This window comes from Haliotis rubra, unplaced genomic scaffold (genome assembly GCF_003918875.1).
Source record: "Haliotis rubra isolate DU_JTF1 unplaced genomic scaffold, ASM391887v1 Scf194, whole genome shotgun sequence".
In the NCBI taxonomy this organism is placed as follows: domain Eukaryota; kingdom Metazoa; phylum Mollusca; class Gastropoda; order Lepetellida; family Haliotidae; genus Haliotis; species Haliotis rubra.
In genome coordinates, this window is record NW_025765936.1 from 1,226,810 (window position 1) to 1,249,608 (window position 22,799).

General features: G+C 40.1%; 2 protein-coding genes across 2 annotated transcripts in view; one reads left to right on the forward strand and one right to left on the reverse strand.

The window, feature by feature from the left end:
* Positions 1 to 12,766, reverse strand: part of LOC124274771 (histone-lysine N-methyltransferase EHMT1-like) — an 84,181-nt gene extending 71,415 nt beyond the window's left edge. The window contains exons 1-2 of the mRNA XM_046710142.1: positions 12,204 to 12,766; positions 6,595 to 6,660 (exon numbers count right to left, since the gene is read on the reverse strand). Of these exons, the coding sequence (XP_046566098.1) occupies positions 6,595 to 6,660; positions 12,204 to 12,690 (553 nt within the window). The 5' untranslated portion in view covers positions 12,691 to 12,766. The remainder of the gene's footprint in view (positions 1 to 6,594; positions 6,661 to 12,203) is intronic.
* A 3,020-nt stretch (positions 12,767 to 15,786) lies between these two features.
* On the forward strand, positions 15,787 to 17,432 carry LOC124274775. Its single transcript, XM_046710147.1, has 2 exons — positions 15,787 to 16,294; positions 16,871 to 17,432. Exons 1-2 carry the CDS (start codon positions 15,790 to 15,792, stop codon positions 17,095 to 17,097), a joined length of 732 nt encoding a protein of 243 aa, XP_046566103.1. The 5' UTR covers positions 15,787 to 15,789; the 3' UTR covers positions 17,098 to 17,432.
* The last annotated feature ends 5,367 nt before the right edge of the window (positions 17,433 to 22,799 follow it).

The following is a 22,799-nucleotide window of genomic DNA, read 5'->3' on the forward strand; positions in this document are numbered from 1 at the left end:
TGTGTTGTTGTTGTGTGTGTGTTTTTTTTCTATTTATTTCTTTCAGAGTAATATGGATTACGTAATAGAACATGGAACCTGAAAATTATATAATGTTTCATACTAACGTGCACCAGGCGATTCATTGGGCATCACTATATTAATCAAACAACATAAAGACGAACAATTCTTCATTCTAAACAGGGGTGCAATAAATTATTCTTCTACATTTAGTAAAGTATACTTTTACTTTTGACTTTTTATTAAAGAACTATATATTCAGTCATCCGTGGTTTAGGGGATTGAATATACTATTATACATCAGTGAATGATGTAAGTAAACACTTTGCCAATCTGTGTCATGTTATTGGTCTTTCTTTTTTTCATTTTAACCAAAACTTCCTGTGTATTGATACCATCCACTATCATCTTCGGCAAAGCAAAAGTACTGAAAATGACTTTTCAAAATTGGGTACGTACTAAATGTCGCCATTTGTGACAGATAACGAAACCGCGATTAACTGGCTTGTTTTATGTATGTTGCCAAATGCAAACATTGGTTATTTAATAGGGAAAAAAATCACTTTTGCATTACGTCACATATATTTCACGTTCAGATGCGACAAATGCATCCTTGAATTCCTCATACATTTGAGAATAAAATAACAAATGGTCTTTGTCAGCAATACCAAGTGTCCAAATGATATCAAACGAAATATATTTGGTGCGAAAACGAACATTCTGTTCGTCAGACTGCGCTTGTTTGATATGTAAACGCAGAACAATCCATTTTTTACACTGTGTAACATTTTCTCAAATTGTCAGACATCCATTCGTCAATTCAATGCATTCGTTGTCTCGGTATTTTCAGTAGACGCACAGAATAGATTTTGTAGCAAGAGTTAGGTAATTAAAAACAGAGACATTACAATGATTTGGTGAATTCAAACAAAATTGTCAGTGTTTCCGTCCGCCGTGACTGATGCAAAATAAACGATGCAACGACAACGGAATTCATCGACATTCCTTACTTCACTAAAAAAACAAAAGCAAATAGCAATACGTAGGCAGTCAGGGTGTTTCTCATTACTTACACCACAAACTATTCCTGAATCAAAGAAAGGACCCTCGCCAAATCCTGAGAAGTCAGTGAAGTCGCCATTTTGTAAAAAAAACACACAAAGAAACAACACTGTCATTGATAGTGATGTAGTATCTCAACTTTGTTGTACATATTTGGCAATTTGTTTGAGTTGGAAGTCGGTTGAATAAGATTAAACACAGTCATACTGTCATAGAGTAAACCATTTCAATAAGTTTCTGTAAAACTTCATACATTCAAACAACATAATTGTTTCCATATATATCAAAAGTGTACCGAAATTCTATCCCCTTTGTCTGTGTAATGTATTCAGCAATCATTCGGTGTAGCCCTTTTATCATAAACCCCCCTCAGGGCAGGACCCTTAATTCTTAACGACCTTGCACAACGTGGCGTAATGTCCCTATGCATAAAACCCGACTCACATGGTCACTCAGGGAGACCAAACAGGGAGACCAGTCAGAGACGAGGCGAGGAAACGGGCCCAGACCATCCACCGAAGCGGACGGACTGTGCGGCTAGTCGGGGCGTCGGCCAAGGCCGTCGCCTCACCAACGACTACGTCGACGATGAAGAATCGCCGTCCGACTTCTGAATGTATGTAAGTGACAGAACGGGTCTCCACATCGGGAACATTGGCCACTCGGTCCCGATGTGCGTTCTGTCACGTGATTTCCATCTTATAACCATTTCTACCATTATTCCCAAACCATAATAAACATGGCTGCTGCTGACGTCAACTATACTGCTGACTTTTGTCTTCCGCCTCTTGAACTACCATCCGAAAGTACCACAACGAACGCTCTTGGACAATACTATCAAGCTAAGCATACCATCAGTTGAAGTATGATAATGTACATTTTACGTATATTTCAGATATTTTTTCGCGAGCTAATTTCAGTACCTACATTAAGTCTTCAGGTCTTTGAATGTCATTTAGAAGCCATTAACATAAGAAGGAGAGTTTTTTGAATGTCAACGTCTTCGTTATCGGGAACACAACGTTTCAGGGTATAGATATACTCCTTCCTCAGATGAAAAATTATAACATTTAGCCTTATTCAATATGATAATATGATGCCATAGATGGACATAGGCTATATGTTCTGGTCTTTTATCCTTAGCATTTTTTTTTGCTTGTTTACACAATATTTACAGATGAAAGTGACACATTTAGCGCAGCAAACCATATTTTTAGCCCATATTTTTAGCCCCTAGGTGAAAAGTAGGCATAACTGCAACACGTGCTTTAGTACATAATGTCCAGTATTCAATATTTAATATTCCTTTGCTCCATCCTTAAATAGTTATTCTGAAAAATCCACACAAAAGGAACTATTTTTGGCATCTTTCATTACTTTTGAAAAGAAATAACCACATCATCATGAATAAAGAAAACTCCTATAACTGAAAATATATTCCTGTGTTTTGAACCATTTCGTTTCATTTACGTTAAATTAAGATACATAATCAAACTGTCTATTGGTAACTGTTTATCTATAAGGGCACTATTTAAATCGTAATTCATTCATTTCATGTTCTGTGGAAAGAATGGCAGCCAAAACGAAGCCTTCTATATAATTAACGGAATTATGTGAGGTACTTATGTTGATCAATGAACATACAAATGTCGACTTTTCTGACGTCGCAAAAACATAAATACTCCATAAAGCAAACCATGGTGTAATGTTTTCAGGAATTTCTTTACATTTGAAGATGTGACTTGTACTCTGTTAATGATGATGAAAAATTACTCAGAATACATCTACAAAAAACAGCGGAATATGGGAATCTAAGAACTTATGTAGATATGGGGCAGGACCATCCTTTTCACTGTTGCATGAATTCTCATGTTGTGTGATATTAATATTTCCTGTAATTTGTGACACTACAACGCATCCGGTTACAAAGTGGATCGTTGCTTTGGAATAGTTTTGTTCATCGTGAACAACAGATACAACTGGACATTATTTGGTTCCGTCACACATTCCATGAGGACGAAAACAGATATCGTCGCGCAGTGCTTTGGAGACATTAATTTTACTGGGGGCTTTTGGGGTTTTTTCTTGTTTTTTTTTTCACCCATAACAAAATTTCGGACAACTTTTAAGGCCGGCTTGGTATTTACAGTCAATATTTGAATTTATTTCTTCGGATAGGTTTATACCCGTGAAGATCCGGGTTTGAATATTGGCCTTCAGTAACCTATGCTTGCCGTCAGAGGAGACTAACGGGATCGGGTGGTCAGGCTCGCTGACTTGGTTGACATGTGTCATCAATTTCCAATTGCGTAGATCGATGCTCATGATGTTGATCACTGGATTGTCTGGTCCAGACTGGATTATTTACAGACCGCCGCCATATAGCAGGAATACTATTGAACAACAACCAAACAAACGTCGCTTATGGAATGAGTGAGTGAGTTTAGTTTAGCAGGATTCCAGTTAGATCAGGTCTAACCCGGATCTTCACGGATACATCAGATCGGGAATTTAATTAAATATTCGACATTACCGTGCCCTTTTATAGTCAGAGGTACATTTAGGGCTGCGCGAGTACGACTTTCGCACAACGTTCACTTTTCAGGCTTGTGTGTCAGAACAAAGAAAACACAACTCGGCACCCAGGGGGTTAATATCATCAACACTATTTGAACGGCATCCAGGGGTTTATATCATCAACATTATTTGAACGGCATCCAGGGGGTTCATATCATCAACACTATTTGAACGGCATCCAGGGGTTAATGTCAACATTATTTGAACGGCATCCAGGGGGTTAATATCATCAACATTATTTGAACGGCATCCAGGGGGTTAATATCATCAACACTATTTCAACGGCATCCAGGAAGTTGATATCATCAACACTTCTTGAACAGCATCCAGGGTTTAATGTCATCAACACTATTTGAACGGCATCCATGAGGTTAATATCATCAACATTATTTGAACGGCATCCAGGGGGTTAATATCATCAACACTTTTTGAACGGCATCCAGGGGTTAATATCATCAACAACATTTGAACGGCATCCAGGGGGTAATATCTTCAACATTATTTGAACGGCATCCAGATGGTTAATGTCATCAACACTATTTGAACGGCACCCAGGGGTTAATATCATCAACATTATTTGAACGGCATCCAGGGGGTTAATATCATCAACATTATTTGAACGGCATCCAGGGGTTCATATCATCAACACTATTTGAACGGCATTCAGGTGGTTAATACCATCAGCATTATTTGAACGGCATCCAGGGGTTTAATATCATAAACATTATTTCAACGGAATCCAGGGGGTTAATATCATCAGCATAATTTGAAGGGCATTCAGGGGGTTAATATCAAAAATACTGTTTGAACTGGTGACAAAGACCATCAGGCAAATGATTTTAAATGCATCAGGAATTCAGGGGGGTGTGCGTTGCAGCTGGGTGTAAAATATTTATGACGTAACAGGCGTCTCATGACCAGCTTACGTGAAACATGATTCTGTAAACACCATCAAACATAACGGAGATCTCACATCGGCGTTTCTGTTTGCCTACTTCCGAGACAGAACAATCGATTTCAGGGTAAAGGCGACGTTTCAGAATAACCATTGTCGATTTGTTAAAAAAGACCACATACCAGTGATCTCTAATAGACAATTTTTCAATTCAGTTCAACGGGTAATTATCCGATATTTACATTTGCAACATACAGTAAACGATGCCGCGAATGGCTTCATTAGTCAAAAATGGCGAGATTTACGAAGTATATAATTCTTACTGGCCTTATCAGCAATTGTACTTTGTCTAAATAGCAATGTTACAACAAGAAACAGAGAACTGGGGGAAATATTTGTCTTCCTGGCATACACTGAATTAATAAAGCTGAGATGATTTGGGTGATGATTGTTATGTGTTTGATTTTGTATAATGTGTGTTCAATCGTAAAAGGGTTAAATTTCAGCAGTAATCAGCTACAAATGTCCATTCTTCCTTTGTTAAATGATCAAACGTTTCCTTCCCGACCACATGATGGTATTTGACAAATATATGTTGTATGGCATGCTCTATGTCCTATCTGGCTGAGAAGACGGCCGGGCACCTCAGTGTATATTTGTGACGTCACCAGCAGTGTGACGTCACTGTCACTGTGCAAATGGCGTCACTTCAACTGGGTGAACCTCGGCTCAGTCTGAGGTCACAGAGTGCAGCGACACGTAAACAAACAGTTTGTTGTTGTCTGTTTCACAATTCGCGATATTCTCGGAACAAAATTAACACAGAATTATGTTAAGACTGGCGACGTTTACGTACAATCACTCACCGTTTATGTTTACAAGCACTTCACAGTTTTCTTACCTGATCACGTGAGGTTCTAAACACATCAAAAGACAAAATGTCTGAAAATACTTTCAACAAGTTTTATTTATATTCACAAAGAAAAAGGGAATCACCCGAATGGTGACACACGACAACGTTGACGGCACACACCACGTCAGTGTCAGTAACGACATGTGCACCGTCACTGTCCCACACCAACACTGACTTCAGTGTCCACCACGTGACACCAGGAGACGCAACACTCGCTGATGTCCCCTGCGTCTCGCCCAGAAGACCGCTGTCCGCCCGTACTTGTTCCTGGCGTTGACGTCCAGCTCGTTCAGGGACAGGATAAGCTTCACAATCTCCAGGTGTCCACCCAGACAGGCCCAGTGAAGGACGTTGTTACCGTCCACGTCCACCAGTGACACATCAGCCCCTCTACCTACCAGGAACTCCACCACATCTCTGCGTCCTCTATATGCTGCCATCATCACTGGTGTCTTGCTGTACCCTCCTCCTCTAGTGTTGATGTCCACGTGACCCGCTGCCAGGATCCGCTTCACTCTCTCCAGGTCACCGTCCTCGCTGGCGTAGTAGAGGCGGCGGTCTGCTTGTGATGGAGTCGCTGCAACACAAAGTAAACTGTGTACATCAGACATCTTTGTCACACATCTACAATATTTTCATCATGTTGATACGCGACTCGGACATTGCTACACCATTTAAACAATTCCATCATGGCTGACAACAATACAACATGGCGGGAATGTCAACGTATGGTTTCAGGAATTATGGATGGTGTGTTGAATACGTAACTTTCTGTTAGAGCCAGAGTTGTAGCAATATTTTGTGTACGTGTGGAGAGTGTTGATGTTTGTTGAACTTTACAAGTTGATAAAGTCAGTACAACTGTTGTTTGGTATATATTAGGGTAATAAGATAAAACGTTAGTTTATGTCACAGTGATTTGTTTGTTGCTTAACGCCACGCTCAGCAGTATTCCAGCTGTCTGATGGCGACCTCAACATAAATACCCGGTTCATGAAATCCTGTGATTGACAACATGATTGTCGATGGATACCATAGGCGATACTTATCTCAGAATATCCACGGGTATATTTATATATACACCAGCGTGTTAAATGCAAGGAGAATTAAGGACTGAGCTTCCTGCCCGTTGAGTTTTCCCACCTACCGTGTAGATCAGAGTCTTGTGTCGTCACTGGTGGAACCGTCTTTCTCGGGCTCGTATTAGTCGGGGCTGAAACAGGGAATATGTTGTTAAAAAAAAATATACATAGCGCATAAGCATTATAACTACTACCCTAAGTCCACATGTTTTGCTTTTTAATATTATGTATTGATGAATTCTAAATACATCTGTTATAGCAGAGGTATTAAATATATATGGTTTGATTTGATTGAGATACCTGTTCATCACGACCGCGTGTCTCTGCAGGAAAAAAAGGAACACTTCTTAATTTATTTTTACAGTTTGAATCTGAAAATGTAATAAGCTGTGCAATGGCTGTGTGTTAAAAGCTGAGATCCTCCGCTTTGTTGAAATGTTGTAACTGAATAGATTGTTATTTTGTTTTGAACATAACATGAACGGTGAAACTCAAGAATCTGTTCGCCCCCAGGGTTAGGGTTAGGTTAGGGGCGATCATATTCTACGGGGACTTCGTATCCATGATTATTCACCTTATTACACTGAAAGAAAAAATAGATAAACAAACAAAACCGTCTGCACTTATACCTACTCATAATTCCTCTTTATGGAATCACCATCAGTTTAGACTTCATTAATCGTGACTGGAATTCAAAACTGCCTTTCCTTGATGTCCCCACTCCACCCTCCCTGTTTAATGTACATGGTATTTTAGGCAATTCCGAAAATTCTAATGTGAAGCAGATTATACTTCAGGCAGTGAGAAGGGCAGCATGGCAATTGACGCGGTGTTTGTGCAACACAGTTTAAAGATAGTGTCAGGCAAACTCTGTCAAGCACTCATACCGAGTGACGGCGGCAGTACAATTCTCACACTACTATCTGAGGCGGAAATTGTAGCTGACACAACCGTACTTGTTGTTGGAAGCAATGTGCTTTGATAACGAACAAAGTGTACGCGTACGTGGCATTGTGTGGTAGTAAAGATTGAAATGTCGACTGTCTGAGTGATTAACATTCCGCCTGTTTCAATGTTAGAAATAACGAGAACAAAGCACATTTGCCCTTCCTTAATCTACATTCCATAGCATATTTTTAAAATGTTGCAGAAAAGCATGTGTTCCACATAAAGGGTTCTGCGTTAAAAGAGCAAAGCTACAGGCCTTCAATGTAAACATTGGGTAAACTGCACTTTACGGGTCCCCGCACCCGGAAGCCGAAGTCGCTTGTTTCTGCCTTCGGCAGTAAGTGACGCGCACAGCGCGTCTTATATATAGAGAAGCACGCAAGCTTAAACAATAAGCTGATAGTTTTGGCCGTGTGCTGTAGCGGGGATGTATTTTAATGCAATGCAGTTATTCATTGACGAAGAATAAAAGATATGCACAAGAAACACATCCGTTACTTGACTGGACAGATTTGAAATAATCTCATAAAATCTTCCGTGACAGTTGTAAAGGATGAAACTTACAAGCACATAATTTGATCAAATATAACAAAGTGTAATCCCAAATATAACATATGTTACAAATATAACAAGTCTATCAGGTGAAACGCATCGTTGTTTACCCAGACCTTCCTTCATCCCCGCCCGATGACAGGCTAAACAAACGTCTGGGTGTAAAATTGTGTGAAGCAAGCACTTGGTTCTTATAACTTTCATACTGCTTAACAGCAGTTGTACAATGTACATTTACACTATTTCATCAATTTCCTTAATTAGTTAAAAGCAGAAACTGAGAACTTACCCTCCAATAACGTCCTAACACGAGCGACACATCTCCCTGCTAGTTATGAAATGCCTTGACTGGCGACACTACGACCGCAAAGCTGCCGGCTATGACGTCATTGTGACATGTCAGGTCAGGAGTACGTGAAAGTCTGGCGCGGCTCGATTGCTTGTACTGGGTGCCGTTGTACAAAGCAATCTTAGCGCTAAGGTGGCCGTAACTCCCATAGCTTAACATAGACTTAAGGTAGTCTTAGCGCTAAGGTTGTTTTTGTACAACAGCACCCATACCAACAACTCTGTAGATCTATCGAAATATTTCTATCCGACCCATGTTTGCCCTCCGGTTTTGTCAGATGAAAGCAACATATGACAACTGATTTTGTATTAATAAATTACCTATGCCATGGCTTGGACAACAATTGTATAACCATATCAGGTACTTCCCTAATTCACCGATTGTTTGCATCACACAGCTCCTAATATTTGTTTACCAAATTATAAATTTACCCTTTCAATGCGTGTTATATGTGGATATCCTTAGACCCCAGAGGCTTAGAAATATGTAAGCTGCGATGATTCTGTCAACCAAACCATAAACGTACTTCCAGTGAGGGTAAAACACTAAATGTTACCTTGAAACACAACCTGTGCATTCTGAGCCTGTTGTGCTAAGTGCAGACAGGTGTTCCCCAACTCAGTCAAGGTGTGAAATAGATATTTATGTTTAGATACCGCATCCTTAATATCCAGAATAATAGTCAGTTCCCTGTTAATTTTATGTCATGATTATTGGGAAATGAAAGTAAAACATCGGTTTGTGGCTGTAATCTGTACATGCTAGCTGCAGCGTTTATCTAGCCATCAGGCAATTGTAATTATAACGCGGTGATATGTTTTAGAAGTTGTCAGACACATAAACTTCTGCAAGCAGACAGTTCGGTAATTAGTGAAGTAATTCAAAAACGAAATACACAGTTTGCAGTCTTCTACTGCCTGACTCCCCGGGGTAACCTCCTCCATGCTTGGAAAACCAGTTGGTGTGGTGTTAATCATGAAAGGGCGATTTAGCTCCACTACCAGGGCATTCAACAAATGTTGGCATTCATGGACAAGGAAAGAAAGGGTTTATTATCTAGTGTAGGGTTTCATTCACCCTGAAGTTCAGGTTTCTGCCATACTGAGATTCTTTTACTTTGTCAGGTCCACACCCTATAATACGCGCCTTTGGTGACGTGATTGTTACTGGAATTCCGGAGTGTTATGGGGAACACAACGGATTGTTATGGGAACTTCCGTGTTGGGTAGGTATTTAGTTTAGCTCAGGAAAATTTTATTTTACCTTTTATAGTCGTGAAAGTGCACTTTGGTGTAAACATGATGATGCATCATTACGGAATGGTCATTTTTGCTGTCATTAATCATGGCAATTAATGTTTAAGGCAAAATCGTTGCTGAGTTGTGTAGGCTCAATGTCTCTCAATGGAAAGAAAACTTAAAATATCCTAATGTGGACAAAATAATCCAGTGTATCTTATACCATCGAAAACTTTAATCATTATTCTTTGAAAATTTCATATCAGACTAACACTTATGATTGTTTTAGTTGTTGATAATTGATGTTGATTAGGGGGAGGGAGTAATTGTTTGGTAACGGATTGTACTAACCGGTTCCGGATTGTGAACGTGCATGTTACGGGTTGTTACCTGTTTACTGTATCTCATATTTGTTGTTGTTCTTGCAGAAAACCACTGTGTAACATCGGCGAACCATTGGAAAGCAATATTATCGGTAGGAAATGTTTATTATCAGCAAGCACTCGATGAAATTCAGTCCATTCTCTTAGTCTGCCAATATCGTTTAACGTAGACACTACAGCTGGCACCACTTTCTAAAATGGCATTGTGTATTTCATAGCTTTCGGCCGTGCCAATTAACACTTATCAGAGGGGTACACAAAGTCCGCAGTCTAGACTGCCAGTTGTCCAACTTCCATTTTTGTGGACTGACTGACTGACTGACTGACTGACTGACTGAGTTTGGTTTTACGCCGCTTTTAGCAATATTCCAGCAATATCACGGCGGAGGACACCAGAAATGGGCTTCAATCCATTTTTGCTGGCGATTAGGTGCCTGACTCTGAGGGTGTAGGTTCGAATCCGTACTTTTCTAAGAAAGTGTAATCCCAAATATAACATATGTTACATTTGACCACTTTCTAAAATGGCATTGTGTATTTCAAAAAATGTTACCTCTTAAATCTTTTCTTGACTTAGTAAAGCGACAATTATTTTCTATTCAAATAATCTTAATTAAAGTTGTACATACTTTGATTTGCAAAAATCATTCTATTAAACGATAAGTCAAACATAAATGAAATACTGTCATTGGTTAATGCGTAAATACATGTTTTCTGAGAGAGGGGTGCATTTTAGATACAACGGATTGTTACATGACATTTTCCGGGTTGTTACTGAGCGAGCGCATTTTTCATACGGATTGTTATGGTATAATTTGCTTGATTTCAGTATCCTGATGAGGTTAAATTCAACTGTTTATCATCATCAGATCATGTTCTTTGACAGCAAAATGCGATATCTTTATTGTAAACCTTGTGTTGGCATCACCCGTTAACCCAGCGATTACACGGTTTCAAGACCCTAGGCTGACCTTACCTGCTAAACCCAACGTTCACATGCCTTGTAAGCCCTGGGCTGACTTTACCTGCTAACCCAACGTTTACATGCCTTGTGAGCCCTAGGCTGACTATACCTGCTAACCCAACGTTTACATGCCTTGTGCGCCCTAGGCTGACTTTACCTGCTAACCCAACGTTTATATGCCTTGTGAGCCCTGTGCTGACTTTACCTGCTAACCCAACGTTTACATGCCTTGTGATCCCGATGCTGACTTTACCTGCTAACCCAACGTTTATATGCCTTGTGAGTCATATGCTGGATTTACCTGCTAACCCAACGTTTATATGCCTTGTGAGCCCTAGGCTGACTTTACCTGCTAACCCAACGTTTACATGCCCTATGAACCCTAGGCTGACTTTACCTGCTAACCCAACGTTTACATGCCTTGTGAGCCCTATGCTGACTTTACCTGCTAACCCAACGTTTACATGCCTTGTGAGCCCTGGGCTGACTTTACCTTCTAACCCAACGTTTACATGCCTTGTGAGCCCTGGGCTGACTTTAGCTGCTAACCGAACGTTTACATGCCTTGTAAACCCTATGCTGACTTTACCTGCTAACCCAACGTTTACAGGCCTTGTGAGCCCTAGGCTGGCTTTACCTTCTAACCCAACGTTTACATGCCTTGTGAGCCCTGGGCTGACTTTACCTGCTAACCGAACGTTTACATGCCTTGTAAACCCTATGCTGACTTTACCTGCTAACCCAACGTTTACAGGCCTTGTAAGCCCTAGGCTGGCTTTACCTGCTAACCCAACGTTTACATGCATTGTAAGCCCTATGCTGGATTTACCTGCTAACCCAACGTTTACATGCATTGTGAACCCAGGGCTGGATTTACCTGCTAACCCAACGTTTACATGCCTTGTGAGCCCTAGGCTGACTTTACCTTCTGACCCAACGTTTACATGCCTTGTGAGCCCTGGGCTGACTTTACCTGCTAACCCAACGTTTACATGCCTTGTGAGCCCTAGGTTGGCTTTACCTGCTAACCCAACGTTTACATGCCTTGTGAGCCCTAGGCTGGCTTTACCTGCTAACCCAACGTTTACATGCCTTGTAAGCCCTAGGCTGGTTTTACCTTCTGACCCAACGTTTACATGCCTTGTAAACCCCTATACTTAACTTCTTATTCTCATATCTGACGGTTGTACTATCAAGATAGATTGTTAATTAAGCGACAAAGCTCTGCAAACAGTCTCACCTGTTGTAGTTCCAGGATACGTCGTGGTTGGAGTCGTGGGTGACACCTGCGACAATGACGAACCTTCATTTCCATCACTAGGTTTTACCTCTTTCCTCATACCACAACTTGTATTCAGCGTAATAAAGTCCTCTGTAAGTCCACTGATTACTTCCTTTGTATCAAGCAGATCTTCTTTGGTCTGGTTCAGTTGAGAGGTTAAACTCTGCATGTCTGTGGGTAACTTCTGCTGGATTTTCTGTAGGCCATCCATGCACGATTCAACCTCGTTTCTCATCATCACACAACGTGTATTCAGCGTCATGAAGTCAGCTTTCAGGCTGTCAACTTCATGGAGAACACGTCGGCTGATAATATTGCTAATATACTTTTCTGTCAGGATGTCAGTAATAGCTTGGTTGACTAGACGCCTTATCAGGGTAGGGACGAATGTTCCGGTCAGTTCTTCTTTCAGTGACGACTCAAACTTTTTAAAGTCCTTAATCATTCTAATCTGATTACCACCAGTTGTGCGTTTCCATGCATCAATATCTCTTTCAACCTGGCCAACCCGTGTATCCAACTCTGACCAAACTGGCATCAGCCTGTACGTCTTTGGCACCGCAGAGCACGAGACTGATGAATATAATAGTTGGTACCTCCATTGTGCACGTGTACTGTGTAGCGCGCAGCTAAGAGGACGACTGCCTCGCCGCCGGGTAAACGTGGTAATATAGCCCGACTCAAGTGTTTGACAGAATGCCAGCTCGTGGAAACACATGCTCCACCAGTAGTGTGCCTACACGTGGCAGCATAACAACCGACATTGCGATACCTACCTGAGAATATTGAAATGGATATAAGTGCCAAGTACTCCGTAGGTACAAGACTGTTCTGTGTATTGTCACTGTTAAAGTAACATCAAATATATTGTAAATAGAAGCGACAAAACCCTTTAGACATTCATCAGAAATCTCTGCTAAAAGCGTTATAGCTGGGATTACACTTTGTCAGTGAAGTACAGATTCTAGTACATTTGTTGGGTTGAGTCCACAAAGGGGTATTCATAGCTTTCGGCCGTGAGAGTCGTGCCAATTTACATTTATCAGAGGGGTGCACAAAGTCCGTGGTCCACACTACCAGAAGTCCGACTTACACTGTTGTGGCAGCCGCGGTAGCTGAATGAGTTAGATGGCTGACTTTGTGTGCTGGCGATTAGGTGCCAGACTCTGAGAGTGTGGCTTGGAATGCCGGATGAGAATCAGCGTAACAAAATAGATAATGGTGCATGTTCCTGTAGTTGAACCCCAAATAAAACACCTCCTACTTTTATTGAATAATACATATCAGGGGCCTCAATGTATTACTGTACAAGATTTATGTCGCGCATTACATTACAGAGGTTTGTAGGGTAGCCTAATGGTTAAAGCTTCTCCTCGTCACGCTGTAGACTCAGGTTCGAATAATTGCCCCTTGTCGCGATAATTGCTGAATGCGGCGTAAAACGATGATCACTCACTCACATTACAGGATATAAGTCACGTGTTACTTTACAGGATTTATCGTATATCTTAAAGGGGAAGTGTACACGATAAAATCACAGTTATTCTTATGTGAAACAAAATGAAATATTTTCAATATTTGATATCAATGTTTGAAATTATACACTCATTTTTCTTACAATGAAAGTATAACGTCCCTCAAAATAAGTGCTGAAATGTTATGCCATCATGTGGTCCTTGTTTGCCGAGCTAAACAGGCCAGAGTTACCGCCCTTTGATTATGACGTTATTGGTGCCACTTGAATTTAGACTGGTCTCCTGTCTAGTCCCAAATCAAAAGATAATAATAATGAAATTAATCACGTGAGAAAAGTTTGTGCTAATACGAAAAAAGCATAAGAACTGAAAATGTAAGCAGTAGGACAGATTGATCGTGTGTATTTTCATTCATAACCTCACGTCAATGAAAATACCAAATATGTGCAATAATGTTCACGTACGTATGACATCACTATCGAGAAGAGACATTCTCAAAATACGCCGGATTTTTCGACGGGAAATTTCGTTGTTTCAAGCAACGTATATACATAAATGTGACATGTAAGTAGTCCGAAACATTCTGACAATCTGCTGGTTCTTATTTTCTTTTTGTTTTCATTGTGACCAGGGAAATAGTCAGAAATGAGGAGAACTTCCATCGTCGCCGTGCGTGAATTTTTCATCAGTCATGGCGTCACGCTTTCAGAAACTATAATATGTTGTGATGAATCTCGGAAATCATTGGATTACACCTATTTTAGTTAACTATCGCTTGCTACAATACCTTTCCCGTACATGGTCTAAAACTAGTGAGCAAGTGTATGCAACAAAGTAGGCGAACAGATACACAGAGTGAAATCAGAATTCGACTTTGTTTACATTTCAAACGACGTGGTCCTTTCCCAGCGCGGCATCAGATATATTTCCTTAGATTTAACTGAAACACTTGATATTGGTGACAAAGACCATTTGATATTTATTACCTGTATGATGAATTCAGGGATTCGTGTAAGAGTACGTGTGACGTGATTTTATAAACACTCTGCAATATGGCTGAAAATTCACTCTGACGTTAACTAAACTAACTGTGTGTATTTCGTAATGTGTCAAAACTGGCCAGAATTGCGATGCAGTATACTTGCCTTACAATGAGCAGATGATGTCATAGAAAACAGAATTTCAAACAGAATTAAAAATGCCAATTGCTTTATTCTTCGTGACGTATTTGGATATGGTATCGATCATGTCGATCATGTCGATAGGTGGAAAGAGTGGAAGTGGTTGGACATGTATTAACGATTTATGTAGGAATTATGTAACAGACGTAGAATGCCGGCACATTCACCGATGGCAAGCTAGATGTAGTGCATAAACGTTTTAGTTTTTGTGAAAAACGATAATGTTGAAAGACGACCGACTCATCTTCAATGTTGTACAATTTGGTTACGTGGTAACACTTGTTTTGCATTAAATTACAATGTGTTACTGTTGTCTATTATATCACAGTACATATATGTAAAGTGAATGTAGTCATTGTTCAGGTATCAGGTCCTCTTCAACACTAAAAGATGATTAAGTAAAGCAACGGCTTGCTTACAAACGACGTTCTAAGCACCATGGGTATGTTGCCCCTGGAATGGTGAAGATATTGTCCGACCTAGTGTGGTGATCAAAATAGAGCATTATCTCTGGAGATGTTATGTACAGCACCTGAGCCATTGTCGACGTCGGAAAACAAACAAGACAACCACACAGGAGACTTGTGGCCGTATGCACATGTCGGGCGTAGCTAACGTCAGGCGTAACACACTACGTCGGGCTTAGCAGCGCCCTGCTCTTACACGTCATGCACAACGTCGGTTAAGCCCAGGCGTTACTACGCCCGGCTTAACGGATTTACGTAGAGGCGCAGTGTGCTATTTTTAGATTTACAAACGTTTTTATACCACCGGGAAATGGCGCGAAACAACTTCGCGGGACATTCGTTGCAGCCGTAATCATGGAAGGTCAAAGAAAACCGAGAAAACCCAACTTTTACAGATGATGAAATAATATGTCTTTTGGAGATGTACGGAGACAATAAGGAACTTCTCATCTCCAGACTTTCAAACAACATAACTAATCGGCGTAAACAAGACGTTTGGAAGAAAATTACAAATCTGATCAACTCGAGATCGTCTGGCATAACCCGGGATTTGGATGAAGTAAAGAAAAAGTGGAAGGATCTTTTGAGAAAAGCTAAGAAAGACATTGCTGCGCATAAAAACCCAACAACTGGAGGCGGTCCTCAACACAAAGACTCGGCTTACACGTCCTGGGTTTTAGACATTATCGGTACAGAGTCATCGTCTCTTGTCGGTATAGAGGAAGGTGTAGAATCTGGCCATACTGTTTCGGCACCGTTTTCACAGATATCACGGGCATCATCAGATTTCCCTGAACCATCAACTTCGTCAGTACTCCAGTCATCAGCAACGACCGTCGGAACATCAGCAACGACAGTCGGGACATCAACAACGACAGTGACTGCTCCCCAATGTCCTGACACCACCCCTCAGTCTTCTGAATATGGTATGTAGGCTAGGTCCTGGCCATGTTTTTAATTGTTTTCTTATTAGCAGATCTACATCTACCAATGTAGATTAGTTCAGTTTACGAACATTTATCAATCTATTTACGCATATAAATTTACGAACATTGATTTGTTCATAGTAGTGCAAATTTATATCTATCATATCTTCAAATGATAGAATTTAGTAGATCTACTAAATTTGTTCAAGGCTATGGGTCTAGTTGAATTGGGGTTTTTACACCATAAAGTATATTCTTGTTTGTCTCAAATATATAGATTGTCACAACTCGACAACATATAAAAAAACAATACTGTAGAAAATTTTTGTCTACTTGATTCAAGGGAGATAATTGGTCTAGTGGTTAGTTACGTCGCCTTCTGTACTGGTGACCTTGGTTCGAAACCCCACAGAAAAACAAACATTTCTATTTTATTTTATTTTTTGGATATTGATTTTACATTGATTTACAATTTTACAATTTTGTCGATCTATAAATGTTAAGGACATGAATGTCTTAATGAATTATCGGTTTAACATTTGCAAATAATTTTTACACCATGCACCCTCCTTTTAGACAAGAGTGCGCCGCGTCTCACGAAGCGAAAGGCCACTGATGATGACCTCTACCAGCAGCTGCTAGCTCAGGAGATCGAGAGGGCCAAAGCACAGACTGAGAGAGCACACGTTGGAACTGAGAGAGCAAGAGCGGAGACCATTAAGATTCAAGTGGAGATCAAGCTGCTGGAAAGAAGACTTGAACAGCCCGACATTTACACTCTTCCTATTCTTCCTGAGTGTTGAACTGAGATATGCAGACTAAGTAATATGCGCATTCTCAACTGTACTGAACTTTAAAGTGATATGTTTCAACTACATTTAAACCTTACTTTACAGTCACGTTATGTATGAAATGAGTATGTTTATTCAAGTTAATTACAGTAAAATATCTTTAATGTAATATTCAACAATATTATTGCAGTGTACAGGAACTGTATTGGAATTATAACATTGAGCTCTCAGAATGTATATCTCTGTTGTTATTTGAAAACTTTGATGGAATGTACGCTGAGTCTGCTGAGTTACTGTCCAAAGAATCTCTGAATTATCCTGTCTCTTTTTAACTTGGCATTGTGGGGTTCGGCTACGTTGTGAATGTCCAATCATTGTCACCATTGTCATCGCCCTCATAGTCGTCTTCGAGTGGCGTCCCGAACTCAATAGCCATGTTGTGTAGCACAAACACTGCACTTATAATAGCGCAACATCGTTTTGGTGGGTATCTTAACTCCGAGTGAACGCAATGGAACCGGCGCTTTATCAAGCCGAAGCATCTCTCAATACAGTTTCTTGTTGATGCATGTGCATAGTTATAACGTTCCTCCTGTCTTGATCTGGGATTCCTGACTGGTGTCATCAGCCAGGTGCGAAGAGGGTAGGCACTGTCCCCGAGAATGATGCCGTCTATTTGTCTGTTTTCAAAATCAACAAACATTTGACTCTCCCTTAGCATCCGCGAGTCATGAACAAAGCCGGGCCACTTTACAACACAGTTTAACACTCTCAGACTTGCATCACATTCACCTTGAACATTTATAGAGTGGTACCCTTTTCTGTTGACATAATTATATTCTTGTTCTTTTGGAGCCTGGATCCTAACATGTGTTCCGTCCACACATCCTACTACACCGGGAAACCCTGCCATATTGTAAAACTGTCTTTCAGTGATTCGAGTTCGTTTTGATCGGGAAAGTAGATCCACTGATTCATTCACCGCTGAAGAGACAATAAAAATCTGCGAATTGTTCGACCAACCGTAGACTGATGAACATTGACAGTATCCCCAACTACATTTTGAAATGATCCCGTAGCATAAAACCGTAAGGCTACGAGTACCTGTATTTCCGGGGTAAGGGTAGAATTGCGGTACGAGCCATATTCAATATCACCTCTGATTGTATCCACTATCTTGAAAATGTCAATTCTCCTGAATCTAAATCTTCTGTACAGATCAAGGTCGTCGTATATTTCTAAAGGGTTTGACCTATCTCTCAATACACGGTTTCTGTAGAACTGTCGCCTGCGATATCGGTGTAGGACTGCCGCCATTACAGGGCTACGCCTGGCTTACGCCTGCTGGGTTGGTGGCGTAAATATAGAGCGCTACGCCTGGCGTAACTTTAGCTACGTCGAAGATATGCATACCGTTTTAACGTTACGCCCGGGCGCACATTTGACTTACGCCCGGATTAGAATTTACGCCCGACATATCCATACTGCCACAGGTGTTCACTAATCACAGTGATGACACCAGTGGCCGTATGCACATGTTGGGCGTAGCTAACGTCAGCCGTAACACACTACGTCGGGCTTAGCAGTGCCCTCCTCTTACACGTCATGCACAACGTCGGTTAAGCCTAGGCGTTACTACGCCCGGCTTAACGGATTTACGTCAAGGCGCGGTGTGCTATTTTTAGATTTTCGAACGTTTTTAAACCACCGGTAAAGGCGCGAAACAACTTCGCGGTACATCCCTTGCAGCCGTAATCATGGAAAGCCAAGGAAAACCGAGAAAACCCAACTTTACCGATGGATCCTGATGGAGAAATAACATGGACTTTCAAAATGGGCTTCACCATAAATGTCGCCATATTTGACACATTACGAAATCACGATTCGTGTGAACAGCGTTATTTGGTGTATGTTTTCAAATGTTCAAATCGGATAATTACTACTCAGATGTATTGAATTTCAAAAATAGCATATTAATGATCACTGATATCAGGTTTTCATGAAATCACTAATGATAATTCTGAAAATACACTTGTAAACACGAACCCCGAAGTGCGCTTTCCGTCATATTGGATAGTGTTTACAAAATCAAGTTTCGCGGAGGACGGTAATGAGACGCCAATTACATCACGTGTATATCACATTTACCTGCGACAAATGCATCACTGAATTCCCCATACATTTTAGAATCAAATTACTAATGGTCTTTGTCACCAATATCAACTGTCTGGATAAAATGAAACGAAAGATATTGAGTGTCAATACGCTGTGCTCGAAAGGCTGCGCTTGTAAAGAAAGAAAAATTCCGATTTTTATACTACGTAGCATTTTCTGAAATTTTCCGACATGCAGCCGTCTATTCATTGCTTGCAATGGCTCAATAGCTTTAGAATATGCATGGAAAGAGTATCGTAGCAAGAAATGGGAAATTAAAAAAAGAAGCAATGCAATCATTTGATATTTCATAAGAATTGTCGAAGTGTCCGTGCAGCATGACGCCATGACTGACGCAGAACGACAAAGGTTTTTATCAGCATTTCTGGCTTCTTCTCTTACTTACAATGAAAACGATAAAACATATAACAATACACATATAGTCAGAATCATTCTGATTACTTACATCTCATATTTATGTACAAACGATCCCTGAATCAAGGGAAGGGTCCTCGCAAAATCCTGTGTACCCTTGTCAGCGTGGCCGCCATTTCATAAGTAATCGGTCGGTGGTAGTGATGTCATACGTCAACATTGTTGTACATGTTAGACAATTTCTTTGAGGTGAAGGTCGGTTGAACAAGTGTAAACACAATCGCTCTATCCTTCCGATTACACTTTCAGTATTATGATGTATACTTTGCGTATCGTTCAGATATTTTTTCATCAAACTATTTTCAGTATATACATTTAGCCTTGTTCAATACCACATTATACCTGGATATAGGGTACGCGTTTTTTATTCTTTAAAGGTTTTTGATTGTTTGAATAAAATTTACATAAGAAATTGGCACACGTAGCCATAACTGCAAAATATTTGGGTGTTGTGAAATATTATTTTTCATTTACGTTAAATTGATGCCAAACAGGTGCGCGTGTTGCTCACAATAAGATACGCAGTCAAACCGTCTAATTGTTGATATATTCAGGACACTATTTAATTGGTAAAATCATTCATTTTATGTTTGGTCTAAAGAGTGTTAAATTCAGACATAGAAGCTTTCATACAATTAATGGAATTTAGGTAAGATATATACTAATCAGCAAACCAATGTCGTCTTTTTCGACGTCGCAAAATGCATATAACAAGCCCTGACGTCAACTAAAATGTTGTATTATTATCAGTAATTTCAGTACATTTGAAGATATGGCTAGTACTCCGTTAATAATGATGCAAAATTAGTCAATATACATCTACACAAACAGGAGAATATGGGAATCTAAGAACTAACTTACATATCGGATAGGGCCATCCAAATCGCTATTCTGCTTTCTTAAGTAGTACATTGCCATATTTTCTTATAAATTGTGAAACTACCAAAAGGTATCCGCTCACATTGGGGAACTTTGTAATGGAATAGTTTGGTTCACCGTGAACACAACATAACGAAAATATAGCGTAAGTATCCACAACAACTTTTCTCCAAGTGATCTGAGTAACATTGACCTACTGTTAAGCATAACTCAGTTATGCCCCCTTATCTTTTATACGTGTATGACCTCTCTGTCGTCAGTTGACGTCATAGAAGAAAATCCATTTTTGACACTTATTGCGAGTCATTTTTAATGTTGAGCGCCTAACGTTATGCATTAGCACATAAACCCAATTCATATACACTTACGTCGTTCAGATATCAGGCTGTATTTTCTTCGCTCACACTTTCTGTAAAGATGCCAATTTAAAAAAATCGTAGCAGAGTGCTTTTATCGGTGCACGACAGAAAGCGGAGAAATTGACAGTTTCTTAACGCGTAACAAAATTTTAGACAACATTTAGCAGTGTCTATTTCTCAAACCGCCGAGGTAGTCGCACTTATATTTATACCAACGGATATGAAATTCAATATTCTACATTTTTGTGTAATTTTATAGCCGTACGCAGATCCAGACCCACGCGAGCGCAATTCTCGCACAACGTTCACTTTTAAAAACTTTTGAAAATGTGCGCCTGATAAAAAAACTCGGCATCCAGTGCCGCCATTACAAGGCTACGCCTGGCTTACGCCTGCTGGGTAGGTGGCGTAAATATAGAGCGCTACGACTGGCGTAACTTTAACTACGTCTACTATGTACATACCGGTTAACGTTACGTCCGGGCGCACATTTTACTTACGCCCGGACTAGAATTTACGCCCGACATATGCATACGGCCACAGGTGTTCAGGAGACGGTGAGTGCAACCTGCCCAACCGGTGGCATTCACTATGAACACGACAGAAAGTCAGAAACTGTTGCTCAGTTGAAAAAAACAAACATCGGGAACTTCTGAGACAAGTCAAAAGAGCAGATTGCTTCAGATTGCATTTTTGTCACTGATGCGTCAGATGTTGGCGTGTTAAGTGGATCACACTTGGCAAGAATACAGGTAGGTTTTATCAGACTGGTATCAGAATGCATGTATGACGTAGTTGTTCTTGACAGAATGCCAAGACATTAGAAAGGAGGCAGCCAGAATAGTAACGCTGTATGTCATGATACATAAAGCAATGAAACGACTTAAAACCAATTCTCAGAGAGAATGCTCAGGCATATATTTCTGAAGTCGTTTTTGATTTGTATTTGTTTAGCAGACAAATAAACACGAAGTCAAATACGCACCCAGTACTACCTAGTAAACTGGTACAATTAGTAGAAATTTCCTTAAAATAGCTATTTTGTTTGCAGCAATCAAAACACGTGTCACAATTTATTCATTCTTGATGTCGCCAAAGCTGTCGATATTTTTTTACAATTGGCGTGTTTCCAATTGGGCATTCTCTCTGAGAATTGGAGTTAAACATTCAGGACGTTACTGTTTCCAATTCATACATCTTATTCATAGTATTTTCAAATCTATTATCTACACTAAAATGTATAATACTACGAATGATTATTCCACGTGCATGAGATCAGCGCCTGTTTTCACTTCATAGTATTGGCCTGCAGTTCCCTTGCTCGTTGTACACACTGGCTACTAAGTCTGCGCAATGTAAAGCTACTCCTATAGGAGAACAGGTAACTTGATAGTGTTACGTGAAGGAATTTTAATGGTTTACTTCAGATTTTGTATTTCTGACATCAGAATTCGCAGGTATTTCAGGATTTTTGTCTAATTTATAGATTTATCTATCAATTCCAATTACTCATTTCGTGGAGTTCAGCATAAAAATCTATCCCAGATAGTTGAAATCTGTGGGCAATTCAAGGGATCTCTTCTTGTATCCAGTAAAGTTTAATTTATTTTAAACGTTAAAAGTTACTTGCTAGTTTTAATTCCCTAACTGTGATCGTCTAGTTGTTTTACTGTCCTTCGTCGACAGGTTTTTATCAGACCATATTTCCCTCGAGAGAAGCATACAACTTGGTCGTGGGGAGGTCAGGCCTTATTCCTGTTGTCCACAAAGTCATGAACATTTACACAATATGTAAAGGCAAACAGGTTTATTATCATTTTGAGAATATTTACATTCTCTATATCACAATTATTCCATCACGGCATGAATTCTGAACACACGCACACT